This window comes from Coregonus clupeaformis, chromosome 23, assembly GCF_020615455.1.
Source record: "Coregonus clupeaformis isolate EN_2021a chromosome 23, ASM2061545v1, whole genome shotgun sequence".
Taxonomy (NCBI): Eukaryota; Metazoa; Chordata; class Actinopteri; order Salmoniformes; family Salmonidae; genus Coregonus; species Coregonus clupeaformis.
In genome coordinates, this window is record NC_059214.1 from 6287063 (window position 1) to 6298980 (window position 11918).

At 46.3% G+C, this 11918-nt stretch overlaps 1 protein-coding gene across 1 annotated transcript in view; it reads right to left on the reverse strand.

Annotated features, from left to right (window-relative positions):
- si:ch211-168k14.2 (phospholipase D1) overlaps positions 1 to 11630 on the reverse strand; it is a 93508-nt gene extending 81878 nt beyond the window's left edge. The window contains 1 exon segment of the mRNA XM_045206402.1: positions 11625 to 11630. Within this exon segment, the coding sequence (XP_045062337.1) occupies positions 11625 to 11630 (6 nt within the window).
- Positions 11631 to 11918: the final 288 nt, after the last annotated feature.

Sequence of the window (11918 nt, forward strand, 5' to 3'; positions counted from 1 at the left end):
AGATTCTACCTCATCTGTTGATTCTTCATCATAATAGGTGCAGTGCTCCACTTCTGACACTTCTTCCATACCAGCTTCAGATTCTACGTCATCATCACGTTCATCCATTTCCTTATATTCATAATCATCTTCCATTTCTGCAGCAGGAGATGTGGGGGAATCTTCGGAGGAAGAAGTAGCATGCTGTCTGTATGTTGGATCTATCACCTCATCATTATGTTCCTCCTCTTCTGACCCCTGAACCTCTTCATCAGTTGATTCATCCTCATTATGTGCAGCATTGTCCTCCTGGTCATTATTTTCTTTTTATTTAAAAATTATCTTGCAAGCCTCCTGTGCATTATAAAACTTCTGCCTCCCTCATTGTGCTGCCTGTCTCTCTCAGACTAAAATGTGAAATGCCCAAACACCTGTGAGAAAATACTTTTTTGTTGTTGTTGTTGTTGTCATAACCATTGCTTGACCCCACACATCAAAGAAACATGATCAAAGATGTTTTGACCCCACACATCAAAGAAACATGATCAAAGATGTTTTGCCCAGCAGTATGTAAACTTTGTGCTTCGGGGTCTTTTTGATCCCAGAGGACAACAGAAGTTATTACATTTAGTAAAACACCCATAATTCAATCAAATTACTTCAAATTTGTTTGAATCATAAAGAGCATAGTATTAAACAACTACCGTTATTTTCAGACTAAAGATGTAACACAGAATTGATTGAAAATGTATACTGTATGCTTTATAAACAGTCAAACCAGGCGGGGTCATTTTTGACGCCAGAGGACAAAAGGTGTGATTATGGGCTGTCATTAATAAAAATAAAATGATTCAAAAACAGCATCCTCACTAAACTTTTACAAATACCACTCAGTGATAAGTCAAATAGTCAAAATAATAATAGGTCAAAATAATTCATAGTTTCATTGTATTTTTACTTAAAAACAGGGTATACTTTTATGTAAACAAGGTCTATTGGCTCTAAATTCCAAAACAATAAAATTGTTCAAAAAGGTCCAAAGAAAAAAGAAAGATAAATAATGGAACCACGAGGGTTAAGGGCTGTAAGTAAGCATTTCACTGTAATGTCTGCACCTGTTGTATTCGGCGCATGTGGCCAATAAAATTTGATTTGATTTGATATGTGTTATTTCATAGTGTTGATGTCTTCACTATTATTCTACAATGTAGAACATTTTAAAAAATAAAGAAAAACCTGGAATGAGTACGTGTCCAAACTTTTGACTGGTACTGTACAAACATACATACATACATATATATATATATATATATATATATATACACACAATCACACGTCTTTTAAAAATATATTTTCCTTTATTATTTTTCACTAACCCTACCACCCCTCCCCTAATTGGAGTAAACTAATGAACAACAACACTTAGGCTTCTGTTTCCAGGTTATATATATATATATATATATATATATACCGTGAGGGAAAAAAGTATTTGATCCCCTGCTGATTTTGTACGTTTGCCCACTGACAAAGAAATTAGTCTATAATTTTAATTGTAGGTTTATTTGAACAGTGAGAGACAGAATAACAACAACAAAATCCAGAAAAACACATGTCAAAAATGTTATAAATTGATTTGCATTTTAATGAGGGAAATAAGTATTTGACCACCTCTCAATCAGAAAGATTTCTGGCTCCCTGTTGTCTTTTATACAGGTAACGAGCTGATATTAGGAGCACACTCTTAAAGGGAGTGCTCCTAATCTCAGTTTGTTACCTGTATAAAAGACACCTGTCCACAGAAGCAATCAATCAATCAGATTCCAAGCTCTCCACCATGTCCATGAGCAAAGAGCTCTCCAAAGATGTCAGGGACAAGATTGTAGACCTACACAAGGCTGGAATGGGCTACAAGACCATCGCCAAGCAGCTTGGTGAGAAGAAACACAAAATAACTGTCAATCTCCCTCGGCCTGGGGCTCCATGCAAGATCTCACCTCGTGGAGTTGCAATGATCATGAGAACGGTGAGGAATCAGCCCAGAACTACACGGGAGGATCTTGTCAATGATCTCAAGGCTGCTGGGACCATAGTCACCAAGAAAACAATTGGTTACACACTAAGCCGTGAAGGACTGTAATCCTGCAGCGCATGCAAGGTACCCCTGCTCAAGAAAGCACATATACATGTCAGCTTCCTGCCTCCTGTTTGTCTCCGGGCCTCTAGAGGTCATCTGTGTTCCCCTCTGCCTTAGTTCTTCCTCGTGTGTCCTAATTAGCTTGATCCAGGTCACCTGTGCCTTGTTTCCCCTTGTGTATTTTAGCTGTGTGTTTTCCCCTTGTTTCTCACTTGGTTATTGAGTCCTGGCTATGTGTCTCCTGCTTTGTTCCACCGTGTCTTTCCAAGTAAGGTTTTCTAAGTTATCTTTAGTTTGTTTTTCTCCCCTCGTGGAGTTATTTTGTTTTGCCTCCTGTTTTGTTAACATACCTCTTTCTGAGAAGAACTTTTGTTGGACTATTTGTGAATGGCGAAGAACCTTTGTTTTTACATTAAATCTACTGGCCTGGAGTATTGCCTTGGGTGTTTCATTTGGGTCCTACTACACCTCCTCTGTGGCTAAGGGGTATTACCCCCAGCTCTCCACATCTGAGACCGGAGTTCTAGCACGGCTTGTGACAGAATAACCAAGTCAATCATGGACCCAGAAACACTCAGTTCCCAGGACCTGTTGGCGGTGATCACTCGACATGAGGCTTCTTTCCAGCGCCATGAAGCCGTTCTCAGCCGACAAGAGGAGCTGATGGCTAGACATTCTCAACTCCTGGCCGAAATGATGAGTTCCCTTCACCAGCTCTTTGAACGCCTCCTTGGTCCTCTCCCTTCCCCCAGGTCACCTCCCAGTGACGACAGGCCTTCTCGGTTGGCGGAGCCCCGACTACCACCTCCCAAGCCCTTTTCTGGGGATCCAAGCTCTTGCCAGGGTTTCCTCACCCAATGCTCCCTCACCTTCGAGCTCCAATCCTCAAGTTTTCCCACAGACCGTTCCAAGATTGCCTACATCATTACCCTTCTTTCAGACAAGGCGCTCGCCTGGGCCTCTGCGGTGTGGCAGTCCCAGGAGGCCTGTTGTGATTCCCACGCTGCATTTGTAGAAGAGTTCAAGCGGGTGTTCGATCATCCTGTCAGTGGGCGGGAGGCTTCCAAGCGCCTACTGTCTCTCCGTCAGGGCTCCCGAAGCACGGCAGATTTCGCCATTGATTTTCGGACCATAGCAGCAAGGAGCGGATGGAATGATGAAGCGCTGAGGGTCTGCTTTCAGGGAGGGTTATCTGAGCCCCTTCAAGATGAGTTAGCCACCCGAGAACCAGCTGGAGATCTCGAGTCCCTCATAGCCTTGGCCATCCGCCTGGACAATCGTCTAAGAGAGCGGAGAACGGCTCGCCGCCAGGTGTCTCAGTCCCAAGTTCCTCGGAGCAGCTCTGTTTCTCCTGTTTGGACTCCGTCATTCAGAGCTTCCCCGGCTCCTGAACTGCTCCAGGATTCCCCGGAGAGCATGCAGTTAGGCCGTTCCAGGCTTTCTCCCAATGAAAGGGAACGTCGCATGAGGGAGCGTCGGTGCCTCTACTGCGGGGGTTGCCGGCCACTTCCGATCTACTTGCCCCGAGCTTTCGGGAAACGCCAGTCCCCGCCCAGCTACAGGAGGGCTGTGATGGGGAGAATTAGAGCTCCTCCTACTAACGCTGTCCTGGCTATTCCAGCCACTCTGTCCTGGGAGGGCCACCAGCATCGGGTCCAGGCTATGATCGATTCCGGTGCCGCAGGTGATTTCCTGGATGTAACCTTGGCTAAGGAACTTAAGATCCCTACCCAACTACTTCCTCATCCCCAGGCAGTTACAGCCTTAGATGGCAGACCTCTGGAACCAGGAAAGGTTACAGAGGCGACTCAGTCCCTGCGACTTACCATCTCTCAACACCAGCAGGAGGAAACCTTCTATCTCATTGACTCTCCCGAGTATCCTATTATCCTGGGTCACCCTTGGCTATGCAGACATAATCCCCAGATCGACTGGCCTACTGGCACCATTCTAAGCTGGGGTCCCACTTGCCAACTCACCTGCATGCTTCAGAGTCCCTCAGCCCCTAGTACCCAGTTTCAAGAGTCTGTTGACGTCTCCCTAGTCCCCAGTGTTTACCATCGGTTCAAGGCTGTGTTCAGCAAGGCCCGGGCTACTTCCTTACCGCCTCATCGCACGTATGACTGTGCCATTGATCTACTCCCTGGGTGCTGCCCTCCTAGAGGTCGGATCTTTTCCTTGTCCTCCCCGAGCACGCAGCTATGGACACCTACATTAAGGAGTCCTTGGCAGCCGGCCTCATCCATGCCTCTACTTCCCCGGCTGGGGCGGGCTTCTTTTGTTGAAAAGAAGGACGGGGGTCTTAGGCCTTGTATTGATTACCGGGGACTCAACAAGATCACGGTTCGGAATCGATATCCTCTTCCTCTCATGGCCACTGCTTTTGAGCTGCTTCAAGGGGCTTCCATTTTTTCTAAACTGGATCTCCGCAATGCTTACCATCTCGCGCGGATCCGGCAAGGTGACGAATGGAAGACGGCGTTCAACACGCCCACGGGGCACTATGAATATCGGGTGACGCCGTTCGGGCTCACCAATGCCCCCGCAGTATTCCAAGCCCTGATTAATGATGTTCTCCGGGATATGCTTAATCTGTTCGTCTTCGTGTACCTGGACGATATCCTCATCTTCTCGAGGTCACTGAAGGAGCATGAGGGGCATGTTAGCCGGGTTCTCCAGAGGCTCCTTGACAATCACCTCTATGTTAAACCTGAGAAGTGTGAATTTCATGTTTCTCAGACTCAGTTTCTCGGGTTTATTGTCACTCCCGGGCACCTAGAGATGGATCCCAAGAAGGTCGAAGCGGTCCGCAGCTGGCCCACACCTGCCACGGTCAAGGAGGTTCAACGGTTCATTGGCTTTTCTAACTTCTATCGGAAGTTCATCAAGAATTTCAGCTCAGTGGTAGCCCCCTTGACGACGCTTACAAGGGAGGAGGGACCAAGGTTCACTGGGGTCCGGAAGCAGCAGGGGCCTTCGAGGATCTCAAGCGCCGCTTCACGTCTGCTCCGATTCTGGTGACTCCTGACCCAGAAAGACCTTTCGAGGTGGGGGTGGGAGCCGTCCTGTCACAGAGGGGTGAGGATGGGAGATTACACCCTTGTGCCTTCATGTCTCGCCGCCTGTCTGAGGCCGAGCGCAACTACCACGTGGGGGATCTAGAGTTGCTTGCAGTAAAACTGGCCTTGGAAGAGTGGCGCCATTGGCTTGAGGGGGCTCAGCACCCGTTCCAGGTTCTCACAGACCACAAGAACCTGGAATATCTCCAAGAGGCTAAGCGGATGAACCCTCGGCAAGCACGATGGTCCCTTTTCTTTAATCGATTCCAGTTCCTCCTGTCTTACCGACCTGGCACCAAGAACGTCAAGCCGGATGCCCTGTCTCGAGCCTATTCTCCCGAGGTACAAGAGAAGCCCTTGGCATCGATTATTCCGAGGTCTAGGATCGTCGCACCTCTTCAGTGGGAACTAGAAAGAGGGGTACGAGAAGCCCTTGTCCATGAGCCCGATCCAGGCGGTGGTCCTGCCGGTCGCCTGTACGTTCCTCTCTCTGTTCGGGCCCGCGTCTTGCAGTGGGGTCATGAGTCGCCCTTGACATGCCATCCAGGCAGTGCTCGCACACTGGAATTCCTCCGACGGCGGTTTTGGTGGCCGTCCATCAAGAAGGACGTGCAGGTCTATGTTGAGGCCTGCCCGGTGTGCAACCAGGGAAAGTCGACGCACCAGCGACCCCAGGGACTGCTCCATCCCTTACCTATTCCTCGAAGGCCATGGTCACACCTTTCTCTGGACTTTGTTACGGGACTTCCTCCATCCCAGGGCAACACCGTCATCCTAGTGATCGTTGACCGGTTCTCTAAGGCTGCCCGGTTTATTCCCCTGCCCAAGCTGCCCTCGGCTAAGGAGACTGCTGAGCTCCTCATGAACCATGTCTTCCGGATATTTGGCATTCCCCTGGACGTGGTCTCTGACCGAGGTCCCCAATTCTCGTCCCGGTTTTGGGGGGCCTTCTGCAGGCTTATTGGGGCCACAGCCAGCCTATCGTCAGGGTTCCATCCAGAGTCTAATGGCCAAACGGAACGGATTAATCAGGATCTGGAGACCACCCTGTGGTGTATGGCGGCCAGTAATCCCACGTCTTGGGCCACCTATATCATTTGGGCTGAATATGCCCACAACACCCTCCAGTCTTCAGCCACCGGATTGTCCCCCTTCGAATGCCAGTTCGAGTTACAACCCTCCATTATTTCCAGAGGAAGAGGCGCAAGTTGGTGTTCCCTCGGCCCAGCGCTTTGTCCAACGCTGTAGGCGGACCTGGAAGAAGGCCAGGTGTATCCTCCTTCGGACCTCCCAGAGATACCAAAGTCAGGCTAATCGACACCGCCGGACGGCCCCTAGTTTCCGAGCTGGTCAGAGAGTTTGGTTGGCCACTAAGAACCTGCCCCTCCGGGTCGAATCTAAGAAGCTTTCCCAGAGATACATCGGCCCTTTCCGCATTGCTAGAAAGGTTAACCCTGTTTCGTATCGTTTGGTTCTGCCTCGCTCCCTTAGAGTTAACCCCACTTTCCATGTTTCACTCCTTAAACCTGTCTTGTCTTCTCCTTTTGCCCCCCCACGCAGACCCCCGCCACCTCCCAGGATCATTGACGGCCAGCCAGCCTACACAGTCCGCCGGATACTGGACTCCCGGAGGGTCCAGAACTCTCTGCAGTATCTGGTGGACTGGGAGGGCTACGGGCCAGAGGAGCGCTCCTGGGTTCCAGCCAGGGACATCCTGGACCCAGGTTTGATCCGAGATTTTCGCACCCTGGGGCCGGGGTGTTCTGGAAGGAACGTCAGGAGTCGTTCCTAGAGGAGGGGTCCTGTCAGCTTCCTGCCTCCTGTTTGTCTCCGGGCCTCTAGAGGTCATCTGTGTTCCCCCTCTGCCTTAGTTCTTCCTCGTGTGTCCTAATTAGCTTGATCCAGGTCACCTGTGCCTTGTTTCCCCTTGTGTATTTTAGCTGTGTGATTTCCCCTTGTTTCTCACTTGGTTATTGAGTCCTGGCTATGTGTCTCCTGCTTTGTTCCACCGTGTCTTTCCAAGTAAGGTTTTCTAAGTTATCTTTAGTTTGTTTTTCTCCCCTCGTGGAGTTATTTTGTTTTGCCTCCTGTTTTGTTAACATACCTCTTTCTGAGAAGAACTTTTGTTGGACTATTTGTGAATGGCGAAGAACCTTTGTTTTTACATTAAATCTACTGGCCTGGAGTATTGCCTTGGGTGTTTCATTTGGGTCCTACTACACCTCCTCTGTGGCTAAGGGGTATTACCCCCAGCTCTCCACATCTGAGACCGGAGTTCTAGCACGGCTTGTGACAATACAGGGCCGTCTGAAGTTTGCCAATGAACATATGAATGATTCAGAGGAGAACTGGGTGAAAGTGTTGTGGTCAGATGAGACCAAAATCGAGCTCTTTGGCATCAACTCAACTCGCCGTGTTTGGAGGAGGAGGAATGCTGCCTATGACCCCAAGAACACCATCCCCACCGTCAAACATGGAGGTGGAAACATTATGCTTTGGGGGTGTTTTTCTGCTAAGGGGACAGGACAACATCACCGCATTAAAGGGACAATGGACGGGGCAATGTACCGTCAAATCTTGGGTGAGAACCTCCTTCCCTCAGCCAGGGCATTGAAAATGGGTCGTGGATGGGTATTCCAGCATGACAATGACCCAAAACACACGTTCAAGGCAACAAAGGAGTGGCTCAAGAAGAAGCACATTAAGGTCCTGGAGTGGCCTAGCCAGTCTCCAGACCTTAATCCCATAGAAAATCTGTGGAGGGAGCTGAAGGTTCGAGTTGCCAAATGTCAGCCTCGAAACCTTAATGACTTGGAGAAGATCTGCAAAGAAGAACAAAATCCCTCCTGAGATGTGTGCAAACCTGGTGGCCAACTACAAGAAACATCTGACCTCTGTGATTGCCAACAAGGGTTTTGCCACCAAGTACTAAATTATGTTTTGCAGAGGGGTCAAATACTTATTTCCCTCAAAACAATGCAAATCAATTTATAACATTTTTGACATGCGTTTTTCTTGATTTTTTTGTTGTTATTATGTCTCTCACTGTTCAAATAAACCGACCATTAAAATTATAGACTGATCATGTCTTTGTCAGTGGGCAAACGTACAAAATCAGCAGGGGATCAAATACTTTTTTCTCTCACTGTATATACTATGCATTTTACGGACACAATCTATTTTACAATAGTTATATTTTGTTTGTTTTTAGTCCAGTCCTTCCTTTACCCTCAACCTCTCCCATTTATATCTGATGTCCATCCAGTTTGATTTCTATTTGCCATGTATTTTTTACTGTGCTGTTTCACGAAAGTTCTGAACCTATATACATTTTACAGACACAGTATATTTTACATTTGTTATCTTGTGTTATTAGTCCCACCCTTCAGCTCCATTCAACCCCTCCCATCTATCTCTTAACACCATCCATATTGGATTTCTATTTGGCCATATATTTTTCAACTGTGCTGTGTTGCTTTACAAAAGTTCTGAACCTTCCTATTCTCATAGTTTCTACAGATTGTAAATTAAAGATACATTTTTTTGCTAAAGGTATTATTACATTATTGATCGATTGACTATGACTTTTCAAATCACCCAGTATTGTTAGCTCCAGGTAAATGTTGCAATTCTTCAGCCATTCCTGGACCTGTGACCAATAACAAGCTACATATGGCCAGTACCAAAATAAATGATCTAATGACTCTGTCTTTTCGCTGCAAAATCTGCAGAGCTGGGAAGGTTGTATCCCCCATATATAACATTCTATTGGTTGCAATAATTTTGTATAATAATTTAAATAGAAAAATTATACGTTTTGAATCCGCCGTCGTTTTGCGTATCAGTTCATTTGCAAATTACATGTGCCATGGAATCGGTACACCAACTATTTTGCAATCTATATGGCACAGCTGTCAATTGTTTGGTCCTGAAATGAAACTGGTATATATTTTTATTTATCACAATTTTCTTTAATCAATTTTGGTCTTTAATGCAGGGCTGACAGACAAGTTCCTTACTTTTTCCCTCTTCCACTTGCCTCTTCCATCTTTGCAGTAATGCTGCAATTAGTTGGTTGTAATTTTGGATAGAGTAGACATTTCCATATATTTGTGTTAGCTGCACCCACTTTTGCCCTCAGAACAGCTTTGATTCGTCGGGGCATGGACTCTACAAGGTGTCGAAAAGCATTCTACAGGGATGCTGGCCCATGTTGAGCCCAATGCTTCCCACAGTGGTGTCAAGTTGGCTGGATGTCCTTTGGGTGGTGGACCATTCTTGATATACACAGGAAATTGTTGAGTGTGAAAAACCCAGCAGCATTGCAGTTCTTGACACACTCAAACCAGTACGTCTAGCACCCGTTCAAAGGCACTTAAATATTTTGTCTTGCACATTCACCTTCTGAATGGCACATATACACAATCCATGTCTCAATTGTCTCAAGGCTTAAAAATCCTTCTTTAACCAGTCTCTTCCCCTTCATCTACGCTGATTGAAGTGGATTTAACAAGTGACATCAATAAGGGATCATAGCTTTCCCCTGGATTCACCTGGTCATTCTATGTCAGGGGTTCTCAACTACTATTTGAGATGGCCCAGTGACACACATTTCCTAGGTGGCAAAGATCCGGATGGATATCGTCCTTTATCGGCGCTGTGGTACAGCGTAGTAACAAACATAGTTGTCTACAAAAAGTGCACTGTGAACCATTTTACATGGGCCTTCATTATTATCATATATTTGTAAATAAAATAAAGTGCATGTTTGCTGGAGAACAAAGGAGAGTTGAACAGAAATAATAATCTGAATGCACAGAACGTCACTGTGGGCCATACAATATTCATGTACTGTATATGTCACTCTGGGCCTTGCCCTTAATTAATGAGATAAATTACACTTTCTGTCTCCTGCCAATGCTTTGGACTTTGAGACACTGGTGCAGGTGTTCATTGGTGAGCCTGGTGCGCTATTTGTTTTTAATAAAGTTAATTGTGGAGAAGGCTGATTCACAGCTGTATGTGGAGCCAAACATGGTCAGGATGTCTAGTGCCAGATTCTTGAGAACAGGGACATCAGCTGCAGGCGCCATCTTTCCCCAGAAAGTGACAGCGTTACAATCACCAGCCTGCTCCTTCAAAGACACATTTTCTTGCAGCTCAATCAACTCCATTTGCTGTGATGCAACATCTACCCATCTGAAGATCTGTTTTGCTTCTTCTGACAGCAAGAAAGGGTTCTGGATGAGCAGCAGCAGTTCTCTTCGAACAGTGAAGTCATCAAAGCGAGCCTTTGAGTTATCCATCAGCTTCTGGATGCTATCAACATGGTTGGGAACATCATTGTCTCCCCAGAAGACTGGGGAAGTGGACAAATCAAATCAAATCAAAATATAATTTTATTTGTCACGTGCCGAATACAACAGGTGTAGACCTTACCGTGAAATGCTTACTTACAAGCCCTTAACCAACAATGCAGTTCAAGAAATAGAGTTAAGAAAACATTTACTAAATAAACTAAAGTACAAAAATACCGGTACCGAGTCAATGTGCGGGGGTACGGGTTAGTCGAGTTAATTTGTACATGTAGGTAGGGGTAAAATGACTATGCATACTGTAGATAATAAACTGGGAGTAGCAGCAGTGTAAATACTCCCTGGAGATCATTCTTGAAAAGCTCCACTTTCTTCTGGAAAGCCCGGACTGCTGTTTTCATATCACACACTGTGTTGTCCCGTCCCTGCAACTTAAAATTGGATTTAATGTCTGTCAAAAATGGAGTTACCTTGCCACTCTTTTGCTCTGATAAGAAAGATTTGATTTCCACCTGAATGGCTCAAAAGCGTTCCAAATACAGATTGATGGATAATGCAGTGTTATGATGGCAGGTCAGGGTGATCCTCTTTCAAACGTGCAACCAGTCCCTCCCTCTTCCTATCATGGCTGGAGCTCCATCTGCGGTGATGGAGACCACTGACTTCAGATCTATCCCCCTTTTTGTCAGCATCCCTTTGATGGCCTCATGGATATCCTCTCCCCGCATGTGTGCTTCTAGATTTGTTAAGCCCAACATCTCCTCACAGAATTCCTTCTTTGTTTCTTTATAAAATCTGACATTATCAGTTTTATCTGTTGATTCATCCACAGCTAATGAAATGCATGGTGCATTCTGAATGGCCTCATCAAGTTGTGAAGTTAAATCTTCAACTAATATGGTGGGATCTGTTTGATCTTTTCCCTGAGCTCATCTTTTTGTTCACCTTCAAGCAAGGTGTCAGCAACTTCACACATGCATTATTTTACCATCTCAGCGTCTGAAAATGGTTTTTGGTGTTTTCCCAAAACCCAAGCTATCCTCAGTGAACACTCCATTGCACGTTGTTGGGCTGTCAGGCAATTGACAAGGACCTCTCATATTGGGATTTGAGTTGGTTAATCTTCTTTGTTCTCACCTCCATGTTCAGGGGATACGTGATTGGGTAAGACGCGGCCTCTTGTATTTGCATATAACCACGCGATTGGATTAGACGGGGCACTAGTAGAGGCGGGCGTTGCTTCGAGAGACAGCGAGAAAGAGAGGTTGCTGAGTTAAAGAGGCCGCTGCGCCTGTTAGATTTTTTCAAGCTGTCTAAAAATAATGTATTGAGTTTTATATAACAAAATGCGATTTTGTCCGGTCCGGATTGGCCCTTCTCTGGGTCCGGACCCGGACCGAGGTCCGGACCCAGTTTGGCTGTTCTATGTCA